General features: G+C 43.0%; 1 protein-coding gene across 1 annotated transcript in view; it reads right to left on the bottom strand.

Moving 5' to 3' along the window:
• The window catches only part of heatr5b (HEAT repeat containing 5B), a 34,947-nt gene extending 10,988 nt beyond the window's left edge, over nucleotides 1-23,959 (bottom strand). Inside the window, exons 1-29 of the mRNA XM_056470449.1 lie at nucleotides 23,892-23,959; nucleotides 22,003-22,129; nucleotides 21,434-21,645; nucleotides 20,804-20,912; nucleotides 20,468-20,617; nucleotides 19,668-19,839; nucleotides 18,120-18,274; nucleotides 17,511-17,760; nucleotides 15,413-15,568; nucleotides 15,019-15,269; nucleotides 14,471-14,582; nucleotides 12,666-12,818; nucleotides 12,370-12,469; nucleotides 11,590-11,703; nucleotides 11,191-11,350; nucleotides 10,894-11,069; nucleotides 10,226-10,331; nucleotides 9,948-10,138; nucleotides 8,499-8,658; nucleotides 8,233-8,422; nucleotides 7,905-8,074; nucleotides 6,668-6,815; nucleotides 6,334-6,513; nucleotides 5,847-6,107; nucleotides 4,068-4,249; nucleotides 3,714-3,782; nucleotides 3,295-3,474; nucleotides 742-979; nucleotides 71-262 (exon numbers count right to left, since the gene is read on the bottom strand). Of these exons, the coding sequence (XP_056326424.1) occupies nucleotides 71-262; nucleotides 742-979; nucleotides 3,295-3,474; nucleotides 3,714-3,782; nucleotides 4,068-4,249; nucleotides 5,847-6,107; nucleotides 6,334-6,513; nucleotides 6,668-6,815; nucleotides 7,905-8,074; nucleotides 8,233-8,422; nucleotides 8,499-8,658; nucleotides 9,948-10,138; nucleotides 10,226-10,331; nucleotides 10,894-11,069; nucleotides 11,191-11,350; nucleotides 11,590-11,703; nucleotides 12,370-12,469; nucleotides 12,666-12,818; nucleotides 14,471-14,582; nucleotides 15,019-15,269; nucleotides 15,413-15,568; nucleotides 17,511-17,760; nucleotides 18,120-18,274; nucleotides 19,668-19,839; nucleotides 20,468-20,617; nucleotides 20,804-20,912; nucleotides 21,434-21,645; nucleotides 22,003-22,128 (4,663 nt within the window). The 5' untranslated portion in view covers nucleotide 22,129; nucleotides 23,892-23,959. The remainder of the gene's footprint in view (nucleotides 1-70; nucleotides 263-741; nucleotides 980-3,294; nucleotides 3,475-3,713; nucleotides 3,783-4,067; nucleotides 4,250-5,846; nucleotides 6,108-6,333; nucleotides 6,514-6,667; nucleotides 6,816-7,904; nucleotides 8,075-8,232; nucleotides 8,423-8,498; nucleotides 8,659-9,947; nucleotides 10,139-10,225; nucleotides 10,332-10,893; nucleotides 11,070-11,190; nucleotides 11,351-11,589; nucleotides 11,704-12,369; nucleotides 12,470-12,665; nucleotides 12,819-14,470; nucleotides 14,583-15,018; nucleotides 15,270-15,412; nucleotides 15,569-17,510; nucleotides 17,761-18,119; nucleotides 18,275-19,667; nucleotides 19,840-20,467; nucleotides 20,618-20,803; nucleotides 20,913-21,433; nucleotides 21,646-22,002; nucleotides 22,130-23,891) is intronic.
• Nucleotides 23,960-25,201: the final 1,242 nt, after the last annotated feature.

The following is a 25,201-nucleotide window of genomic DNA, read 5'->3' as shown; positions in this document are numbered from 1 at the left end:
ACCGGACAAAAGCTCCAGTTTCTAGTCCACAAAAGTAAAAGCTGTGTGTGTGTGTGTGTGTGTGTCTGACCCAGCAGCAGATGCAGTCGGTCCTTCACCAGCTCCTCTGGGTGTTTTGTGGCTCCAGAAGCAGCAGAATCTTCAGTGATGCCGAAGCCGGTGCTGCTGAGCCACAGAGCCTCGGCGTGCAGCACTGATGCCCAGGAGCTGCGGTAGTGGATCCGGGCCGTATCGATGGTCTCTGGGGTGTAAAACGCTCCTCCTGGTCAACACACAAATAACACAACATCAGCTTTCACTGAGACACTACTGCAGTGACTCAACTCATAATCAATGGGGGACTACAGGGTGGCTCAGTGGTCAGCACTGTGGCCTCACAGCAAGAAGGTCGCTGGTTCGAGGCCCAGCTGGGTCATTTGGTGTTTCTGTGTGGAGTTTGCATGTTCTCCTCGTGTTGGTGTGGGTTTCCTCTGGATGCTCCGGTTTCCCCCACAGTCCAAACACATGCGCTATAGGGGAACTGATCAACTACATTGGCCGTAGTGTATGAGTGTGTGGGAGAATGAGTGTTTCCCAGTACTGGGTTGCAGCTGTAAGGGCATCCGCTGTGTAAAACCACTGATAAATCAGAGACTAAGCCGCTGGACAATGAATGAATGAATGACTACAGTGTTTTACAATCGCAGTCATTTAAAGGAGCAGTACACCCTAAAATGCAGGTGCAATACTGCAGTGTTTTACCATCGGCCGGCAGCTGGCTGGAGAACTCGGCAGGCAGGGTGAGCAGAGCATAATCCCGCAGCAGCTCCAGCCACAGACGGCTGAGGGACGGCAGCTCCGGCTGGACCAGAACCATCAGACTGTCTGGAGGAAGAACATCTGCAGCGTCATCTTCATCCTCATCCTCATCTTCACCCGCTGGAGGACGCACCGGCCGCGCCCGCGACTCCTGCTTGATGTCCATCGCCACCACAAATACCTGAAGCACAGACACAACAGGATGGAGCCAGATCAGTCTCAAATACAACACATTTACAAAATAAAAGTCATATATACTCAGCACAATACACATTTACAAAATACAGTTCGTAAATTCAAAACAATTTGTGGATCTAGAAGTAAAAAAGCATAAATAACTACAGGATGAATTGGTTTTGTGTATTTATGAATTTTGTTTTGAATTTATTAATTGTATTTTCACAATCATGAATTGTATTTTTCTTACAAATTGTATTTTGTACATGTGAATTGTGCTGTGCATGTCTGTATGACTTTGTATTTGAGACTAATCTGACTCCATAGAACATGTTGCTAACACACTGATTTACTTATAGGTGCTAAAATCCTGGAAAATGCTTACATTTTCATCTCACTGCAAAAAACACTCTTCTTACTCAGAGTTTTGTCTTGTTTCTAGTACAAATATCTACAAACTCTTGAATAAAGAAGCATTTTCCAGACAAGCTCGAAATATAGTCATGTTTTCAGAAATAATGAGTCAAAATGAAGAGAGATTTTTTCTTAAAACGAGCAAAATAATCTGACAATATGCTCAGAAAAATAAGCTTATGTCAAAAGGAAAAAGAAAATGAATTCTCTTCCTCCATTGTCAGATTATTTTGCTCGTTTTTTGCTTCAGTTTGACTCATTATTTCTGAAAACAACACTAGACTTTGTGCTTGTCTAGAAAATGCTTCTTGATTTAAGAGTTTGTAGATATTTGGACTAGAAACAGGACAGAAACTCTGGGTAAGCACTTGTGTAGTGTGCATGATGATCACAATGCAATGCAATGCAACTTTTATAACCAATGTATTGCATAGTGAATCAGTAAATAAATTGAAGCATGAGATGCATCAGTTTAAAAAGTGTAAACATAAAAAACATCTTTCATTAATAACTGGTTTGAATTTAAATCTTTCTATTCCTAAAGATGACCAAACTCTTATTTTAATGATTATAACTGTTTTGTTGGGATGCATAATGAGAGAGCTCTCGCATTTCATTTAAAATATCTTCAGTTGTGTCTGAAGATGAACAAATCTCTCAGTAGCTGTGTTTCCATCCAAAATATGAATTAAATTTATGTGCAAATCTGGAATAATCGCATAAAAGACGTGCAAATAAAGCTGGGTTTCCATCTAACGAGTCAAAGAGAACAAAATCTTCCCTTCCTGATTAACTAGCGCCAAATATCAACAGTAGAAACGTAATTTGATGTTGTAGGAGAAGCTGCATCAATCTTTTCCTTATTTAATAAATGACTTGCGCCTCAGACTACTTTAGCGTATACAAACATAGAGACATTTCAAGAGCGCATGTAGTTAAAAAGTGTATAATTGAGTTCTATAAGTTCCTTAATGTGTGACGAGTTTGGTCTTGAAATATTATTATTATTTTTTTTTTTTGTGGGTAAATTTGATTTAATATTGATTTTTGTATATTTAGAAGTGGTTTATTTTTATATCTTTATGGTTTGTTGATTTATCACCCGTTGATTGTTTTTGTAAAAAGATAGTTAATAGTTATTGTGCCTGGGCCTGGAAATTTAAGTTGTTTGGTCTATGATGAGTTTAACTTAAATGTGTTGAGGTTAAAGCTTGTTTTGTTTTCTTTATTAATATATTGTTTTGCTTGTTTGATTGAATATTTGATTTGGTTTACCTGATTAAACCATGCATTTGTTGAAACTCAATTTTTTATTCAATTGAATTATTTGAGAAACTGTAGTGGTTTTTTTAACCCCTGGCGCCCAACCCACTTTATTAGCCAAATACCGCTACAGATTGACGACATGCAGTAAATGCATGGTGGCGTTTGAAGATGCGGAGCACAGACGCTCTTGACAGTTCTGGAGGTCATTAATAATGTAATAACACTAATACTGAAACGATCACAGCGTTTTAGAATGACCAAAACAACATTTGAGATGTTTTACAGTGTGCTCAGCGTGCTGGTTTGTCCATTCACACTCATCATTATCACCACATGATCTCTTATAACACAATCACATCCCTTTTTTAATGCACACACTGGGATTTGTTCAATAAAAGTGTTTCCATCATAGTTTATTTCATACCACTTTATTTTTACTTATCGAATATAAAGTTTATGAAGATTTCTACATTTATGCACATCTTGATGCTTCCATTAACCATTTTTATATGCGCATATCCAAAATGCACATAAAAACAGGTGGATGGAAACATAGCTAATATTTAATGAGTGAATCTTCGATTCTGGCTGATCTACAGCTTCATTTCTCTGTGTTCTGCAGTGTTTGCAGTGCCGTACCTCCGCCCAGGCCTTGAGCACTGCCAGTTTCTCCATAGTGGTGGCGCTCTCGCTGTACAGCTGGCTGGAGCTGCTCTTCCCCGTCTGCACTTTATCCAGAGACGACACCAGCAGATTGTGCACGCGCCGCAGGTCATTCAGGTCACTGACCACACCGCTGCCGATCCACGCGCTGCACACCTACACAGGTTTGTTTGTGTGACTTTCCATTAGTTTGCATTGTTTTTAAACTGTACACACTGTATTTTCTATTGGCCTAAAGCTTCAAAGAAACTGCAAACTTTGCCCTCCAGACCCGTCTCCAGACCCGTGGTTTGACAGGTTACTGAAGTGTTTAAACGATAATCTTTCAACCCATTTAGCAGGAGATCATTAGTGTGAAGCAGAAGACTGAACGTGTGTATTGCTCAGCGGTGTACCTGGCAGGCTTTAGCAGTGATGTCTGAAGGTGTGTCTGGAGAAAATGCAGGACGCAGAGCAGCGCCCACCTGTGGAGGAACATGAGAAGCAGGGTAAACGCTAGCAGGCATCTGTAGCTCCGCCTCTATTTTGGTCACCGCCGGTCAGTGTGATGACGTGCGCATAAAATGGTGGGCCACGTCTACTTGTAGCTTCATCTTCAGAAACCTATGAGTGACGTCACTGATACTACGTCCATATCTGATTATAATCATTACAGTTAATTCATGTTGACCATTAGAGGCTGGAGATATTGACACACTGATAAGAGTGAGTTTCACATCATAGGTCATAGTGTGGATGAGTGCACTGACGTTGGCCTGGTACTGCTCCAGAATGACGTGAGATGGAAACTCTGGATCTGGAACCGCAGCGAACTTCTTAATGATGTCCTCTAGAGCCTGCAGGCCGGCCATGCGCAGCTGGTTGCTGTGGTCGGTCGCAGCCATGAAGGCCATGCGGATTAAATCACACAGATGCAGGACCAGGAAATCCGCTGTGGAGGAACAACGACAGCAGGAGGGTTCACATCTGAACCACTGAGATCCACATCAGACATGCTATAAGAGCGTTCACACACACACACGCACGCACGCACGCACGCACGCACACACGCACACACGCACACACGCACACACACACACACACACACACTTCTGCATTGTTCTTCTATGTAAACCTGCTTCAGTTAGCATTTATTTTAATTAAAGCACCGAGTTAATAAGGACACGTGGGTGTGTGTGTGTGTGTGTGTGCGTGTGTGTGTGTATGTTTGAGTGTCTGTCCGTGTTTGTGAGAGAGTGTGTGTCTGTATATATAAGAGAGTGTTTGTCTGTATATATGAGAGAGTGTGTGTATATGTGTGTGAGTGTATGTGTGTGTGTGTGCGCGCGCGCATTTCTGTTTGCATGTGTATAAGTGTCTGTGTGTGTTTATAATTGAGTGTGTGTGTCTGCATGTGTGGGTGTGTGTGCATATGTGTGTATGATTGTCTCTGTGTGTGTCTGCATGTGTGTGTGTTTGTGTGTATGAACATCTGTGTGTGTGTGTGTGTGTGTGTGTGTGTGTGTGTGTGTGTGTGTGTGTGTGTGTGTGTGTGTGTGTGTGTGTGTGTGTGTGCGCGCATGACTGTTTGCATGTGTATAAGTGTCTGTGTGTGTTTATAATTGAGTGTGTGTGTCTGCATGTGTGGGTGTGTGTGCATATGTGTGTATGATTGTCTCTGTGTGTGTCTGCATGTGTGTGTGTGTGTGTGTGTGTGTGTGTGTGTGTGTGTGTGTGTGAGTTAGTGTATGAGCATGTGTGCATCTCTTAGTGTGTGCGTGTGTGTGTGTGTATATGTGTGTGAGTGTGTGTATGAGTGTGTGTGTGTGTGATTGTGTGTGCGTGCATGTCTGTTTGTATGTGTATAAGTGTCTGTGTGTGTTTATAATGGAGTGTGTGTCTGCATGTGTTTGTGTGCGTATGAACAACTGTGTGTGTGTGTGTGTGTGAGTGAGTGTATGAGCATGTGTGCATCTCTTAGTGTGTGTGTATGTTTGTCTCTGCGTCTGTGTGTGTGTGTGTTTGTGTAACTCTTGTGTGTCTATGTGTGTGAGAGAGAAAATGTGTGTGTCTGTGTGTGTGTGTGTGTCTGTGTGTGTCTGTTTGCGTGTGTATAAGTGTCTGTGTTTGTTTATGATTGTTTGAGTGTTGTGTGTGTGTGTTGTGTGTGTATTTGACTGTCTGTCCGTGTATGTGAGATGCGAGTGTGTTTCTGTGTGCGTGTGTATAAGAGTCTGTGTTGGTTTACGATTGAATGTGTGTGTGTGTAAGTGTGTGTGAGTGTGTATGATTGTCTCAGTGTGTATGAGTGCGTGTGTGTTCAAGTGTCTGTCAGTGTGTGTTAGAGAGTGTATGTCTGTTGCGTGTGTATAAGTGTCTGTGAGTGTTTATAATTGAGTGTGTGTCTGCATGTGTGTGTGTATGCATGTGTCTGCATGTGTGTGTGTAGGATTGTTTCTGTGTGTATAAACCTCTGTGTGTCTGCATGATTTTTTGTGTATGAGCATCTGTGTGTGTGTGTGTGTGTGTGTACAGCATGATCCGCTCACCCTGAGGGTTTTTGGTCTTGGCGATGCGCGCCTCGGCCAGGTGGAAGTGGGCGTGGTCAGCGTTCTCACACAGGTGTATGATGCGGCACAGACACTCGGCGGCGAACACACGCGTGACCCAGCGAGGAGCCACCGACGCTTTCATCTTCTCATCCTGACCCAGAGACGTGAACATGATGTCATCGTCCATCTCATCCTTCTTCTCCGAGTCTTCATCATCATCCTTCCTTCTGCTGTCAGACGCCACAGCCCCGCCCACCTCTGACACACACACACACACACACACATATTTATTCATACATATATACACCCTTTTAAATATTCATACACACATATATTCATACATAAACACACACATACACACACACACACACACACATATATTGATAAATGCACACACACACACACACACACACAGCCAGGAACATGCACACACAGACACACACTAACTAAATGAATGTTGTTGCATTGAGAGGACGGCTTGTACCTGTGGTAGCCGCTAGCACGTCTTTGCAGAGCTTCAGCCAATGAGAGAGCTTCTCCACCGCCAGAGATGACAGCATGTGACCCAGCGTGTCGTGAATGTCGGAGCACAGCTTCCTGTCTGTCTCGCGGTCCAGCATCCCGAAGAGAACGCCCTCCAGACCCGTCTCCGTGATGTTCAGATCTGACCAACACACAGCACTCAGTTATTTTGTGTGTGTGTTTGTGTGAGTGTGTGTGCATGTTGAACTGGTGGTGCTGTTGTGTGTGCATCTATATGTGTGTGTCATACTGGTGGTGCTGTTGTGTGTGCGTCTGTGTGTGTGCGTGTGTCATACTGGTGGTGCTGTTGTCTTTGGTGTCTCCGGCACGGCGGGCGAGACTCATGGCGTATTCACACACTTCTGCAGCCTCTCTCTGCGCCATCTGTCTGAGACATGCTACTGCAGCACGCCGTAACAACAGGTGAGAGCTGCACAGGTGTACCTGTACACACACACACACACACACACACACACACACACATATATATATATATAAATACATACAAACATTTACACACATTGTAAAAGCAGCTGTGCAGTGTAAATGCAGTGTAAACAAAGACGTGCAGTGCTATGCAGATGTTCAATTCAATTCAATTTGCAGTGTAAATGCAGTTGAAATGCGGATGTGCAGTTTAAATGCAGTGTAAATGCAGATGTGCAGTGTAAATCCAGTTTAAATTGTGCAGTGTAAATGCAGTGTAAATGCAGTTTAAATGCGGATGTGCAGTTTAAACAGTGTAAATGCAGATGTGCAGTATAAATGCAGTTTAAATGCAGTGTAAACAAAGACATGCAGTGCTATGCAGAGGTTCAATTCAATTCAATTCAATTTGCAGTGTAAATGCAGATGTGTTGTGTAAATGCAGTTTAAATGCAGTTTAAATGCAGATATGCATTGTAAATCCAGTTTTAATTGTGCAGTGTAAATGCAGTGTAAATGCAGTTTAAATGCAGATGTGCAGTTTAAATGCAGTGTAAATGCGGATGTGCAGTGTAAATGCAGTTTAAATGCGGATGTGCAGTACAAATGCAGTTTAAAAGCAGTGTAAATGCAGATATGCCCTATAAATCAAGTGTAAATGCAGATGTGCAGTGTAAATGCAGTTTAAATGCAGTGTAAATGCAGATATGCCCTATAAATCAAGTGTAAATGCAGATGTGCAGTGTAAATGCAGTTTAAATGCAGTGTAAATGAAGATGTGCAGTGTAAATGCAGTGTAAATGCAGATGTGCAATGTAAATGCAGTTTAAATGCAGTGTAAATGCAGTGTAAATGTAAATGTGCAGTATAAATGCAGTCTAAATGCAGATTAAATGCAGTGTAAATGCAGATGTGCAGTGTAAATGCTATTTAATGCAGATGTGCAGTGAATCCAGTTTAAATGCAGATGTCCAGTGTAACGGCAGTTTAAATGCAGATGTGCACTGTAAATGCAGTTTAAATTCAGATGTGCAGTGTAAATGCAGTTTAAATGCAGCATAAATGCAGTGTAAATATAGATGTGCAGTGTAAATGCAGAGCTCGTACACAGAGGCTGGGCACCAGGCTGGACAGGTTGACGTGCCGCGGGGCAAACATGTGCAGCTGCTGCAGGCAGGAGATAGCAGCCGCTTGAACCAGAGAGTCTGAATGATCCTGCATGATAGCACAGCCCACCAGACATGACGAGCGGATCGTAGAGATGCTCACACTGTTACCTGAGGAGGAAAACACAGAGAAAAAAACTGGTTTCAAAACTAACCAGAGGAGATCTAAACAAAGAGAAACTCTGTACTCGGTACTCTGGGCTAGTTTTTAACAGCAGATGATGCTTGAAGTCAGTTATGAAGTGTCAGTCTCAGTGCTGGTTGTTTACCCTGCAGCTCAGGGCCGACGGTGGTGATTAGGGCTCCCAGGCAGCGGCCCAGACACTGGTGCACCTCTGTGTGTGACGGCGGGACAGTCAGCAGCAGTGTCAGTACCAGAGACAGTGTGGGCTCCACATAACCGCGGTACATTGGCCCACTGGAGTCCACGATAAGTGCCAGAGAGTGCAGAGCCCACGTCTGAAACACAGCCACCAATCACAGTCAACATCTCAATAAACCAGCTTCATCAGCGGTTCATCCTGCTGGTGCTCACCTGGACTTCATGACATGTGGCGTCCTGAGCTAAGGCTAGCAGTATGCTAACGCTAGTCTTGAGATGCTGACCAGAGCCAATGCCCCCCACGTAACGGTGCAGGCATCCTAAAGCCAGAGAGTGACCCGTCCTGGACACAACATCACGCGCCGACTTCAGCCTGCGCACAACACAAAACAACACATTTACACAAGCACACAACACACAAAGATCATCCAATACACAACCAGTGACGTCACATTATTTTGTCTTGATTCAAAGCAACTGCACTTCAAAATTACAATGACAGTAGATTCAGTTAAACAGAGCTTATGCCTGTTCAGGGTGGCACTGAATCTGTATATCCAGCATTTTGCTCTGAACAGACTGAGAACGGCTGAGAAATGCTCCTGTTTGAACTCTTTGAATTGAATCATTGATCTTCTGAACTGCTGTAAGAGAGATACCGGCAGTGTGAACTTCGAATAAATCGAAATGAATCATTTAATGTTCAAACTGTTTGAACTGAATCATTGAATGTTTATATTGTTTGAAGAGAATCGCATGTGACTGTCTATTTTACACAGATTATTACTGGGATTTCACACTCACAGGACTCACATGAGAATGAGTACACAACAGTGTTTGAGGCTCACAGTATGGCCATTTTCATGTACTGAACATTTATTATTCAGCGATGCCTAGGTGTATCCAGGTTTTCATTATATGGCACCATTAATGTTTATAACTGTTGACTTGCATTATGTAAAACTCAAGAGACCACGGGTACAGCTAAACATGTTCCTAAATGTACTGCTGGAGAAATAAAAACACCCTTTAACAAGCAACACTAGCAAAATAACGCCCCCTGGTGGAGAAAAAACAACAGAGCATTTTGGATATTTATTTTCATCACACTACAAACCAAAAAAGATCCTCATATTGGTTAGGTTTGGGTTAGAAACAAGTTTAGAGCTATGGGTAGGTTAAGTGCTAGTTATGGTTAGGGACTGGTTTAGTGGTATGGGTGGGTTTAGGGTTGGTTGAGGTTAGGGACTGGTTTAGTGGTATGGGTGGGTTTAGGGTTGGTTATGGTTAGGGACTGGTTTAGTGGTATGGGTGGGTTTAGGGTTGGTTATGGTTAGGGACTGGTTTAGTGGTATGGGTGGGTTTAAGTGTTTGTTTGAGATCTGGGTAGGTTTAAGGGTTTGGAAACTAAACAGCTCCTGCTTTACTCTCCCTGTTTACCGCAGACACAAATTAGCATCCTCAGTACAGCCTATTGGACAAATGATCTGTCTAACTGACTCTAACTGAACAGGATCTTGGTAAATTAGTAAAACATTCAACATGAGAGTTAAAATGATGAGTTTTAGTTTAAACATGTTTGCAAACTCAGGAAATGGTCTAATGTTCAGCTTAAGGAGTATCTGTTGTGACTGTGTTGCTGTTATGTATGATCTCACACACTTGTCAAAGCTGTGCTGTGCCATGCGGGCGATGAAGCTCGCCTCTCCCACCACCTGCGCCATGCGGCCCAGAGCCTCCCCAGCGGCGCAGCGCAGGATGGGGTTGGAGTTATCCAGTGCTCCCATCACCAGAGCCAGAGCAGACTTACGCACCTCCTCCAGACCCAGACTGCTCTTATTCTCAGCCAGACCCTAAACACAACACAGCAACACACACATCAGCATCCTTATTAGACAACGGACAGCTCCACTATAGGGTTATGAAGCACAGATATAAACCTTGAGCGCGCTCAGCACCGCAGTGAAGATGTTCAGCTGCACCGCCTGCTGCCGCACGCCTTTAGCCTGTTTAATGCATTCAGCAAAGTGATCCAGCATCTGCAACCTGAAGGACAAACACACAGAACATATCACATAAACCGCAGACAATGATCTCAAATTAATCTCATTCATTTTGAAGAATGCTGGAAACCTGTAACCACTGACTTCTACAGTATTTGTTTTTCCTACAATGTACAGATTTCTAACATTTTTTAAATATCCTATTTTGGTTTCAACAGGAAAAACCCTTGAAGGAGAGTAAACACTGTGTACATTCTCATTTGTGCATGAACTATCCTTTAAAGAGGTTAAATCACAGATGGGCAAACTCGGTCCTAGAGGGTCTGCAGACTTTGCTCCAACACTGATCAAACACACCTGAACATGCTAATCGATGTCTTTAAGATTACTACAAAGCTACAGGCAGGTGTGTTTGATTAGGGTTAGAGCAGAACTTTTTAGGACACCGACCCTCCAGGACAGAGTTTGCCCATCTCTGGGTTAAACTGATATATAGAAAGATCCAAAACAACAGAATTGATTAAAAATGGAGATTGTTTGTTATATTAAAAGGCCTCTGGAACCACTTTTGATGAGTTTACTGTAGCTTTCAGAGATGCTGATACCTGTGTTTGAAAGAGACGTGAGGAAAGACCACCCCGAACAGAGCGACAGATGCATCGATGACAGAAACGCCGAGCGGCAGCGGTCCGGGAACGGCCTCCACTGCAGGAACACGCAGGTAGATGGAGGACGGGTCGTGTTCCAGAGCACCACTGCCAGATGCACTGTTGGGCTGCAGCTGCACACACACACACACACACACACACACACACACACACACACACACACACACTTTACTACAGGCAACAAAGTGTGCCATCATGAGCAACTATCAGAATATAGACAGGTAGCGCTGTTACCTGGTCCTCGATGGATTTGTGGTCTGTCTCCTGCAGCCAGGAGCCCATCAGCACACTGTCATCATAATGGCAGAGCGAGCGCAGCAGGGATGTGGTGGTGTTGGCGGAGTTATCTGTGAGCGTGAATTCTGCCACCAGCTCCCGCAGAAGAGCATTAAAACTGCCTGAAATCACATATCAGCAATCAGAAGCAGCTCCAGCGTCTTCAGTGTGTAGATGTATATTGTTAATCAATACATAAATATATCAAGCATGCACAACACTGATATCAGGGGACTTCAAAATACCATAAGGAATCAATTTAAAGTGACCTTTCTTTTAACTAATTTCATTATAATACCTTAATAAAAGCTTCAGCAATTAATCACAATACCACGTGACATCATAAGCGTGCAGGACTCGCCTTCGTATGTTTTTGGCGGCAGCAGAGCAAGTATATCGTAGAGTCTGAGTCGGACCATGGCGGCGCTGGCCTTCAGATGAGCTCCGTGAACCTTTATCACTGCAGGAATACTGCAAAATAAAACACACACACAGGAAAACATCAAGAACTGAGTGCATCTGAACAGAACTGTGTGGGGAAAAAGCAGGAGACACAACTAAAACAAGCCTGCCATAGAATAATATAGAGTTTATTTTCTACTGCTGGTAAAAATTGTCATAAGAAAAACAGAAGGAAGGGAACTGAACTGTTTATTGCTTTATTGTATGTCAATTTTCTTTTACTTCAAAAAGTTTATCTCGATTAATGCTTTTTCATAATCGTCGGAGGCCAAAACCGAATCTGTATTACTATTAATTGCACAGCTCAACTTCTTCTTATCAAAAACCTCTTAAATCAAGAAGCATTTTCTAGACAACTACAACAAATGTCTCGTTATGTCGAAATAATGAGTCAAAATGAAGTCAAAATGAAGTGAGTTTCTCCTTAAAACAAGCAAAATAATCTGACAATAGAGGAAGAAAATAAGATATGTAATAAATAATAATGTTATTTCAAAGAGAACACTAGATTTGGACTAGAAAATGCTTCTTGATTTAAGAATTTTTTGACGTTTGGACTAGTTATAAGACAATAAAAGCATTTTTTGCAGTTTATAGTTGAGCCAATTGCTAATATATATTATAAATATGCTCTAAATATTGGGTTGTGGGTTAATAATGCGCTGTGTCACTCACTGAGACATCATGGTCATGGCGCACTCGATGGGCGTCATCAGTCTGCGGATCACGTCCTCCGTCAGCAGCTCTGGACAATGAGCTACAAAACTGCGCATGGCTGAGAAGAACAGGAGAAGTTATGTTTGTGTATATACACAGATATTTATATACATACAGTACATGCATACATACAAACAGGCCATACCACACACGCACAATACACACAGATGCATAAAATACACAAACTTCACATACTGTTATATTGTACTATTATGAGCATTATTGTTATCAGAGTGAGGATGTGAGTGTTTTACCGCACAGGGCTCCGGCTCGGCCCTCCAGCATCACCTGCCAGCTAAAGGAATCTCCTCGAGCTTTCTCGGCCTCCAGCTCCTTCTGGGAACGCGGAAACACATTACGCCACAGAAGCAGCATCTTCGGCAGGTGATAGCGCACCAGAGACGGCCCTGTGCAAAACACACACAACACACACACACACACACACAAAAAACCGCTCATCAACAACAGCGCTGCTTACACAGATTCCTTAAAATACAGCTTGGCGATAAACCAAGGCATTGTGGATCTTTTCTTTCAGCTGATGGCGCTCTAGGCTAGTTTATAACAGCAGATGGCGCTCTAGGCTAGTTTATAACAGCAGACGGCGCTCTAGGCTAGTTTATAACAGCAGATGGTGCTCGAGGTTAGTTTATAACAGCAGATGGTGCTCTAGGCTAGTTTATAACAGCAGATGGCGCTCTAGGCTAGTTTATAACAGCAGACGGCGCTCTAGGCTAGTTTATAACAGCAGATGGTGCTCGAGGTTAGTTTATAACAGCAGATGGTGCTCTAGGCTAGTTTATAACAGCAGATGGCGCTCTAGGCTAGTTTATAACAGCAGATGGCGCTCTAGGCTAGTTTATAACAGCAGATGGCGCTCTAGGCTAGTTTATAACAGCAGACGGCGCTCTAGGCTAGTTTATAACAGCAGATGGCGCTCTAGGCTAGTTTATAACAGCAGATGGCGCTCGAGGTTAGTTTATAACAGCAGATGGCGCTCTAGGCTAGTTTATAACAGCAGATGGCGCTCTAGGCTAGTTTATAACAGCAGATGGCGCTCTAGGCTAGTTTATAACAGCAGATGGCGCTCTAGGCTAGTTTATAACAGCAGATGGCGCTCTAGGCTAGTTTATAACAGCAGATGGCGCTCTAGGCTAGTTTATAACAGCAGATGGCGCTCTAGGCTAGTTTATAACAGCAGATGGCGCTCTAGACTAGTTTATAACAGCAGATGGCGCTCTAGGCTAGTGTTTAACATCAGATGGCGCTCTAGACTAGTTTATAACAGCAGATGGTGCTCTAGGCTAGTTTATAACAGCAGATGGCGCTCTAGGCTAGTTTATAACAGCAGATGGTGCTCGAGGCTAGTTTATAACAGCAGATGGCGCTCTAGGCTAGTTTATAACAGCAGATGGCGCTCTAGGCTAGTTTATAACAGCAGATGGCGCTCTAGGCTAGTTTATAACAGCAGATGGCGCTCTAGGCTAGTTTATAACAGCAGACGGCACTCTAGGCTAGTTTATAACAGCAGATGGCGCTCTAGGCTAGTTTATAACAGCAGATGGCGCTCGAGGTTAGTTTATAACAGCAGATGGCGCTCTAGGCTAGTGTTTAACGTCAGATGGCGCTCTAGACTAGTTTATAACAGCAGATGGCGCTCTAGGCTAGTTTATAACAGCAGATGGTGCTCGAGGCTAGTTTATAACAGCAGATGGCGCTCTAGGCTAGTTTATAACAGCAGATGGCGCTCTAGGCTAGTTTATAACAGCAGATGGCGCTCTAGGCTAGTTTATAACAGCAGATGGCGCTCTAGGCTAGTTTATAACAGTAGATGGCGCTCTAGGCTAGTTTATAACAGCAGATGGTGCTCTAGGCTAGTTTATAACAGCAGATGGCGCTCTAGGCTAGTTTATAACAGCAGATGGCGCTCTAGGCTAGTTTATAACAGCAGATGGCGCTCTAGGCAAGTTTATAACAGCAGACGGTAGTGTAGTGTGTGTTTGGGGTCAGATGTGTAGTGTGTGTTTGTAAGCACAGATGTAGATGTAGTGTGTCTGACCTAGAGTCATCAGTGCTCCGAGTAGCAGCCATCCAGCCTGAGTGCGCTGCAGAGACAGACGACTGTTCTGAGCCGCAGAACGCAGAAGATCCTCAGCTATACTCACCACCATCTGAAAACACACACACACACACACACACACACACACACACACACAAATCACATCAAGACCTTGGTGTTTGAGTGTAAGTGTGTGTGTGTTTGTATGCGTGTAAGTAAATGACCGTCAGAATGTGTGTGAGTGTATGTGTGAGTCTCACGGTGCGAGTGTGTGAGTGAGTATGTGTGTGTGTTAGTGAGAGTTTATGAGTGTTTGTGTGTGTCAGTGTGTGTGAGTGAATGAGTGAGAGAGTGTAAGCATGTTTATGTGAGAGAGTGTGAGTGACAGTGAAAGTGAGTGTGTGCGTAAGTGTGTGTGTATAAGAATGTGTGTGTGTGTATGGATGGATGTCTAAGTTTGTGTGTGTCTGTTAGTGTATGTGTTTATGAAAGTTTATGAGAGTGTGTGAGTATGTAAGGGGGTGTCTGCATGTGTGCGTGTGTCTGACCTTCCCCTTGGAGTGTGGTACCCCCAGTGGGCACTGGTGAACGCCCCCCAGCAGAGCCGCCATGGCGAAGCTGTACCCGCTGACGGCCTCCGGAGAGTTCTTGAGTGTGTTGATGCAGTCGGCGCAGCGCTCCAGCAGCGGCGTCAGCTGATGAGGCAGAGCCACACACACACACCGCAGACACCAGGCCGCAGCCAGACGTGCAGCCATGCTGGGGTGCAGCAGCACAGACAGCACCGTCTCCAGAAGACCTGCAGCAGCAGCGGACACACAGCTACTATTATTTCAACAACAGGGGGCGAGTCGATGTAACTGTCATGACAAAACAGTGGTGTGTGTGTGTGTGTGTGTGTGTGTGTGTGTGTGTGTGTGTGTGTGTGTGTGTGTGTGTCACCTATAGACGGCTCCTGTATGAGCGGTGAGGCGGTGGCGCTCAGACTCTGCACCAGTCTGCCCAGCTCCTTCAGCGCACACACCATCACATGCTGACTGGCCGACACGTCTGCGGTACCGGTGCGGTTCTCACTGCTCTGCTCATTCACTACTGCCTCTGTCACACACAACACCGACATTACACACACTCTGAAAATAGTCACCATCACAGTCAGGACACACACGCATACAAACACAAACATTCACACGTGAACATGCATACACACACCGGCCACTTTATTAGGTACACTTACTAGTACCGGGTCGGACCCCTTTCTCCTTCAGAACTGCCTTAATCCTCAGTGTCAGAGATTCAACAAGCTCCTGGAAATATTCCTCAGAGATTTTGCTCCATATTGACATGATAGCATCACACAGTTGCTGCAGATTTGTCGGCTGCACATTCATGATGCCAATCTCCCGTTCCACCACATCCCAAAGGTGCTCTATTGGATTGAACTCTGGTGACTGTGGAGGCCATTTGAGTACAGTGAACTCATTGTCATGTTCAAGAAACAAATCTGAGATGATTGGTGCTTTATGACATGGTGCGTTATCCTGCTGGAAGTAGCCATCAGAAGATGGAGACACTGTGCTCATAAAGGGATGGACATGGTCAGCAACAATATTGCTACATCCGCCTCAAGGTTGGACGTGTTGTGTGTTCAGAGATGCTCTTCTGCAGACCTCGGTTGTAACGAGTGCTTATTTGAGTTACTGTTGCCTTTCTATCAGCTGGAACCAGTCTGGCCATTCTCCTCTGACCTCTGGCATCAACAAGGCATTTGCGCCCACAGAACTGCCGCTCACTGAATATTTCCTCTTTGTCGGACCATTCTCTGTAAACCCTAGAGATGGTTGTGCGTGAAAATCCCAGTAGATCAGCAGTTTCTGAAATACTCAGAGCAGCCCGTCTGGCAGCAACAACCATGCCACGTTCAGAGTCACTTAAATCCCCTTTCTTCCCCATTCTGATGCTCGCTTTGACCTGCAGCAGATCCTCTTGACCATGTCTACATGCCTAAATGTATCGAGCTGCTGCCATGGGGTTGGCTGATTAGAAATTTGCGTTAACGAGCAGTTGGACAGGTGTACCTAATAAAGTGGTCGGCGAGTATATATGTACATAGCGGTAAACATTTGAAGTGAATCATCACCTTTCGATAAAGCTGCCCTAAATCTATTAACCAGCAACTATTCTTGCACTAGGACGATTTTGGAAAACATTTTCGATTCACTTCTAGTAATAGCTGACTACTGTATATGCGTACACACACACAAACACGAACATAAGCAGGCATGCACACACACACACACACATTTATACACAAACACACACATCCTGCACACATACACATAGGCACATGCACACAAACACATGCAGGCATGCACAGAAAGACACACACACATCCATCTACACCAGGGGTCACCAATCTCAGTCCTGGAGGGCCGGTGTCCCTGCAGGTATTAGCTCCAACTTCCCTCAACAGACCTGCCTGGGTGTTTCAAGCATACCTAGTAAGACCTTGATTAGCTTGTTCAGGTGTGTTTGATTAGGGCTGGAGCTAAAATCTGCAGGACACCGGCCCTCCAGGAACAAGTTTGGTGACATTTGATCTACACATATATTCTCTAAATATAAAAACACAGAGGAGTATTTCTTGTTTTCATAACTTGAATAATGGCTCATTCTGACTTCATTCTAATCATTTATGCTCATGTTATTCATCTAATAAGGCTTTAAAAAAAGTTTGAGTGTGGGAAGTAAAATAATCATGGTGTTTGTTTGAAATAACAATATTTTTCTTCCCTCATTGTCAGATTATTTTGCTTATTTACAGGAAAAAATCAACTAATTTTGACTCATTATTTCTGAAAACAGTAATTTATTTTACTTGACTAAAAATGCTTCTTGATTTAAGAGTTTTTAGATATTTGGACTACAAATGAGACAAAAACACTACATAAAGAGCCTTTTTTGTAGTGAAAAGTGTCTAAGAATCATCCAGCAGCTCAGAGTGGGAGCAGTGAGGGATTGTGGGTAATGTAGTATGTCTTACCCACGGCTCTCATCTGTTTGCTGATGGCCAGGCAGATCTCCTTTGCGGCTGCGATCTGAGCTTTCTCTCCCAGCAAGCCGCCCAGAGTCGCCCGTAGAGCGAAGGAGACGCAGCGGCGGGAATACACCGCCTCCACGTGCGTCTGTGTGGCGCGAGGGTGAGCCACCAACTCCAGCAGATGAGACAGAAACACTGCAAAGTTACGCTCCAGCCACTGCCCGCCCAGAGCCGTCACAAACACTACATACGCCTGCCAGACGAACACACACACACAAATTAATGAATATACAAGCTGTAAACGCATCTCTGCTGTGTCTAGAGAGTGTGTGTGAGTTTGAGCTGAGAATAACACACAGATAATGTTCTCCAGCTCTCTGAAACTGACCCTTTTGATCCCAAATGTGGTGTTTTGGTGACTGTCGCTTTAAATGCAAATGAGATTGTGCTCTTTCAGAAGAGGGCGGAGCTACAGACATTCTCATAGCGGCAGATGTAAAGCAGCAGTGAGTGTGTTGTCAGTGCTGATCATGTGTGCATGTGTGCTTCAGTGCAAGTGTGTGCTTCATGCTTCTGTCAGTCTATGGAGACTCAGAGGTCAGTGTGTCTCACCTGTGTCACCCCGACCCGCACCTCCCGGCTGACAGACGCCCCCTTCAGCATTTCTCCACCGCTCTTCAGGAATCCGGATCCTCCACGCAGGAAACCAGTGGCCATCAACTCCAGCACTTCCTCCAGAGTCGCCCGCTTCACATTCTGCCGCATCACTGAAAACATCAACACACACACACACACACACATCCGCATTTGCACTGGCGAACACCGTCTCTGTACATGAAGAGTCCAGATTTGGGCTGCAATTCACAATTATTTTGATGATCAATTAGTTGGTCATTTTCCTTCAGCTTAGTCCCTTTATTCATCAGGGGTCGCCACAACGGAATGAACTGCCAACTATTCCAGCATATGTTTTACACAACGGATGCCCTTCCCGCTGCAACCCAGTACTGGGAAACACCCATATACACTCATTCAGCCAGTTTAGCTCATCAATTCCCCTGTACCACATGTGTTTTGACTGTGAGGAAACCCACGCCAACACGGGGAGAACATGCAAACTCCACACAGAAACACCAACTGACCCAGCCGAGGCTCGAACCAGCGACCTTCTTGCTGTGAGGCCACAGTGCTAACCACTGAGCCACCGTTTTGCCTAGTTGGTCAATTATTTCTTCCATTAAAAATGCAATACTTAATTTTGTTCATTATAACTATATAAACCCCAAATCAACAAACACTCACACAGCTACATCAGTACACACTACCTCTGTAAACGGAGTGTCCAGATTAGGGCTGCAACTAACCATTATTTTATTGAGCTATTAATTTTTTAATTAATCGATTAAAAACTAAATCACTTTTTAGATTTTATGTTTTTGCTTATTATTAATATTTAACACCATAAATCAGGGTTATTATCCATGTATAAAAGTGCTTTTAAAAATGCCTCATATGGAGTTTAATGACCGATTTCAATCCTTAAATGAAAAACAAAAAACAGTAAACCTTTTCTAAATATCCAAACAATAATAAACAAAATGTTGCACTCCTATTATATTTACAGCATGAAATGAGGACATAAACAAGCTGATAATAAGATATTAAGCAGCAGAATTTGCTGAAATATCAACATCATGGATAATAAATAAACAACAAATATTTATGTTTGAATAATATCTGTCAATGCTGGAAGAAAAATCATCTTATTTTAAAACTAAGGAAAACTCATTCACTTATGACCCAACATTTCTGGAGTTTGTGTGTTGTTTCTAGTGCAAATATCTAAAAACTCTTAAATCCAGAAGCATTTTCTAGATGAGCACAAAATCTAGTGTTGTTTTCAGAAATAATGAGAGAAAATTAAATGAGTTTTTCCTTAAAACAAGAAAAATAATCTGATGTCAAAATAAAAAATAGATTATTCTGCTTCCCTCATTGGTAGATTATTTAGCTTGTTTTAATGAGAAACTCTCTTTATTTTGACTCATTATTTCTGAAAACAACACTAGATTTTGTTCTCATCTAGAGTTTTTAGATATTTGTTTTAGAAACAAGACACAAACTCTGTGTTCTGAGTGTGTGTGTGTGTGTGTGTCTCACCGGTGGCCTGTTTGGGCATCAGCGCTGTGGCCATGACAGTTCCCAGCAGTGTGGAAACAGCAACTCGCACATCATACGTGGATCCTTCCAGAGCTTTAAAGCACAGCGTGGCCACATTCTCCAGCTCAGTGGTCCAGATGAACACTGCCTCGTTCTGCAGCTCCAGCAAACACTGCAAAAACACACACGCACACGCACACACACACACACACACACACACACACACACACACACACACACACACACACACACTATCAAATATCAGCACCACTACACATATGATGATACTCAATGTGCTCATAATGAACACGCACAATATTGATATCATGGCCACTTCAAAATAATAATAATAATAATATAAAAACAATAATAATGTATTATTTAAACTATTAGAGTGCTTTATTAGAATACTCACACTTAAAATAAAAATACTTGCTATAAGAACATATAATATGAAGATTACATATAAATATATATGTGTGTGTGTGTGTTATAATAATAATATAATTATAATGTAATATAATGCACCAGATAATAATGTGCATAATATAATGTATAGACGCCAACATGGGGAGAACATGCAAACTCCACACCGAAAGCCAACTAGCCCAGCCAGGACTCGCCCAACTAGCCCAACCAGCGACCTTCTAGCTGTGAGGCCACAGTGCTAACCACTGAGCCACAGTGACAGCCACATTTATTATTATTACTCCATTATAGAATGTGAAAAAGGCATGTATTAGATGTCCAGAAATCTGCAGCTGCTGTGTAACTGTGCTCTGGCGTTTAGATCTCCTCACCCTGGCCACGGCGCAGCGGACGGACATGGATCTGTCGCTCAGCATGGATCGAGTGTTCTTGTAGATGTCTCTGTGACAGGAGGCGGCGGCTCCACCCAGACCGCTGAGAACCTTCTGCAGACTGAGGAGGATCTCCCCACGACCCTGAGCCTAGGACACACACACGCACACACACGCACACACACACACACACACACACACACACACAGAGGTTTGTGTTTGTGAAAAGTTTGGAGACATTTCATAGGTTTGCACACACACCTACGTACACACACGACACATGCGCACACACACACACATGCGCAGCAGGACTGCTCAGACGTGTGTATTCTCTACCTCTGCACTCTTCAGAGCTTTCAGCAGGTTATTGATGGTCTCTGGGAAAGAGCTACCCAGCATTCGACCCATGCGCTCATAGAAGGCCCCGACACACGCCACCGCCGCGCTGCAAACACACAACACACACTATAAATACACACACTTCACACTGTAGAACAGTATAGGAGGAAGAAGAAACCAATGAGAACTAAAGATAAAGGATAAAGTACATCCAGCCTGTGGTTACCACCGAATAAATCCTTCAGTCTTAAGATCGTGTACATTGAACACCAAATTTTCCACCTCTGGTTAAAGTATACTCCATCAGCTGTTTCTGTCAGCCTTGTGTTTTTGACTGTTTGTCTCCATCTAGTGTCTGAATAATACGCAGGTTAGTGTATACTCCATCAGCTGTTTCTGTCAGCTCTGTGTTTTAGACTGTTTGTCCCCATCTAGTGGCTGAACTGAGAGGAACTGAGGGTATTTATAGTGGCTTAGGAGTCGTCTGATTGGTGAATCATAAATTGGATAATGCAGGACCAGCCACAAGCAATCATAAGCACGTGACCCTCTCGACATTAGTTTATAAATAAGCTTCCCATAGCGCATGTCTCCTTGTGTGTGTGTGTTTGATTCTGGCGGACTCACAGTTTGCTGGGCAGATACGCGGCAGTGTCGTCTTTGCTCTTGATGATGTCATTGCACTTGTCGAGCGTCTGGAAGACAGTGAAGGTGTCTCCGATGCTGTAGAGCACGGCCAGGTTCTTGGCCAGCAGCTTTCGGGTGGGCGGCCCTGGTGAACTGCTGATCAGCCCCGTCAGCTGCTCCACCAGCTTCTTCTGCTTCTCCTTCACATCCACCTGCCGGAACAGCATCAACGGTGCTTTCAAACACTGCGAAATGCTTAATAGTCACAGATTATTATGGATAAACATTGAAATAATAATCATTTATTTTTATAAAGCACCTTTAACACTTGACTCTCACACTTTAAGCGCTTTACACTTAATATTAAATTAAATTAAAGGAAAGTTGAAGAAACAGGTATGCAGAGGATAAAATACATATATATATATATATATATATATATATATATATATATATACATATATAACAATAAAACAAGTCAGAAACATGACAAACATCATCAACTATAATTCAATTGGAGATTGCACATGTTTCTGTTGGTTTAAGTGTGTTTTCCTCTGCTGTTTTACCTTATTGGCAGCGATGAGGACTTTATCGAGGAAGCGGAGCCACTCAAAGATGAAGACGGCCCTCTTGGCTTCAGTGATATGGGACAGAGCCTCTTCATTCAGCAGCAGACTGTGAGCCAGCTCCATCCTGACACACACACACACACACACACAGCTGTAGTGATGTTTGTACTGTACAGACTGTATATTCTCTCCTCCTAAACTCAACCCTCACAGCAAACACTCTGCACCTCACGATGCTTCCTTCTGTCTGATTTAGGAGCTCCTCATGGAGACCAAACACATGAACACACAGTGACTGAAGTTCTCATGAGTCTGCAATGTGCATTCAGGATTAAGTCCCCATGTGGATTTAAAAACAAGAACACACACACACTACAACCCCACTCCCACCATAAACAAACACACAGAGACACACACAAACAACAAACACACACAGAGACACACACAAACAACAAACACACACAGAGAGACACACACAAACAACAAACACACACAGAGACACACACAAACAACAAAAACACACACAGAGACACACACAAACAACAAAAACACACACAGAGACACACACAAACAACAAACACACACAGAGAGACACACATAAACAAAGAGGGACAGACAAACAGACAGACAGATAGATAGATAGATAGAATGATGGATGGATGGATGGATGGATGGAGAGATAGATAGATGGATGGATAGATGGATGGATGGATGGATGGAGATGGATAGATGGATGGATGGAGATAGATAGAACGATGGACGGATGGATGGATATAGACAGAACGATGGATGAATGAATGGATGGATGGATGGAAAGATAGATAGATGGATAAATGGATGAATGGATGAATGGATGGATAGAACGATAGATAGAATGATGGATGGATGGATAGATAGATAGATAGATAGATAGATAGATAGATAGATAGATAGATAGATAGATAGATAGATAGATAGATAGATAGATAGATAGATAGATCAATATATGGATAGATAGATGGATGGATGGAGACAGATGGAACGATAGATGCATGGATGGATGGAGAGATGGATAGAACGATAGATGGATGGATGGATGGGTGAATCAATAGATAGACGGACGGACGGACGGACGGACGGACAGACAGACAGATAGATAGAACAATGGATGGATGGAACGATAGATGGATGGATAGAACAATAGAATGATGGATGGATAGCTAGATAGACAAGCAATAGCAACACACACACACACTCAAAAGACGCATACAAACATAAACAAACACACAAAAACACACACATCCAAATGACAACAATCACACACAAACAACCAAATGATAACAAACACACACACACACACACATACCTACACATAACACAGACAGACAGACACACACACACACACACACACACAGGGACAGACAGACAGACAGACACACACACTTAAGGATGTGTACAAACATAAACAAAGAACAATCACACACAGACACAGAGACAAACACACAGCCAGATAGATAGACAGACAGCAACACACACACGCACACGCACACGGACACACGCACACGGACACACACACACACACACACACACACACACACACACACACACACACACAGGGTCTGTCGTTGTCTACTCTGAGCGCAGGACACTATATTTACAGTATAACTCTAATGAACAGATCACAATGATGAGTGAGTGAGTGAGTGAGTGAGTGAGTGGAGACTGATCAGCAGATTTCGGCTATGAATGACAGTCGTGGCCTAAACTGAGCCTCTGACGTGAACATGAACATCAGTGACCGGAAACACACACACACACATTTATCAACGGCACATTCGGGACACACCGACACGTGCGGGCCTCTCGTTAAACTACATTTAGTTCAATATAAATCCTCGCTTTCTTACCTGTTTCAGAGCAGCGAGCCTGTGTGTTTGTACTGAGATGGATTCGACTCACTTCCGCTATCCCAGCCAATCATCGGAGAGAAGGATGTTGCGCTCGAGAAAGTGAGTGAATAACTCTCCTGCAGGGGGCGCTTTGTGGCCCGTGCTTCAATCTTTCAAACGCATTATTATTATTATCTGTGGACTATTTTGTCTTGTTAGAAGTATGTTGTGTACTTTAAAATGATGAATGATTTCTGATAATGAAAATTAGTCCAGCAATAACTGTTTGTGTGTGTTTTTATTACAAAATCCGCTAATGACTTCTATCAATCACACTTCCAGCGCCGAGAAAAGTAACAGAGGCCACGTGACCACGGTGAGACGTTAATCACGATTTATTTATTTATTTATTTATTTATTTATTTATTTATTTATTTATTTAATCATTTTCCTTAGGCTTAATCCCTTTATTCACTGGGGTTGCCACAGCGGAATGAACCGCCAACTATTACAGGATACACTCAAAACATATATATATATATATATATATATATATATATATATATATATATATATATATATATATATATATATATATATATATATATTGTTGGTTTAAACTACTCATTTAAAATGAGCTGAAACAACACAATACTTGAGATTTCATTGGGACAACTTATATTTTTATGTTCAATCCACATAAATTTGTTAAAAGTGTTAAGTTAACTTAATTGATTTGTGTTGGGACAACATGAATGAATTGTGTGGAACCCTGCATTTTTTACAGCGTATGTTTTACACAATAGATTCTCTGCCAGCTGCAACCCAGCAATGGGAAACACCCATACACAAATGAGTATATATGGGTGTTTCCCAGTGATAGATTGCAGCTGGAAGGGCATCCGCTGCATAAAACATATGCTGGACAAGTTGGCGGTTCATTCCACTGTGTCGACCCCAGATTAACAAAGGGATTAAGCCGAAAAGAAAATGAATGAATGAAAACAGTAGGAGGTTTATCTTGGAGATGCAGAATGTACCTGCTGTTCTGGAATCAGCCGTGTGTTACAGAGACTCCGCTTATCTCCGTCTGCAGAGTTCACACATCAGGAGATAATACACACTTTATGAGCCCAACCAGTGTCTTTGATCTGTTCCTCAGCTGTTTTCTCTGGGTGTGAGGACAACATTTACATTGACAACATCATTAATTACTCATTTACTTTCCTGCGGCACTACATCCACAAGCTTTAATTATGCTTTGCCTTATTTTGATGAGCTTCATTTAGCAAATACATTGCTAAAATCACTTTATTCTGTCTATTTAC

The sequence above is a fragment of the Danio aesculapii genome, chromosome 13, assembly GCF_903798145.1.
Source record: "Danio aesculapii chromosome 13, fDanAes4.1, whole genome shotgun sequence".
NCBI lineage: Eukaryota > Metazoa > Chordata > Actinopteri > Cypriniformes > Danionidae > Danio > Danio aesculapii.
This window is presented reverse-complemented; position numbering and strand designations above follow the sequence as displayed.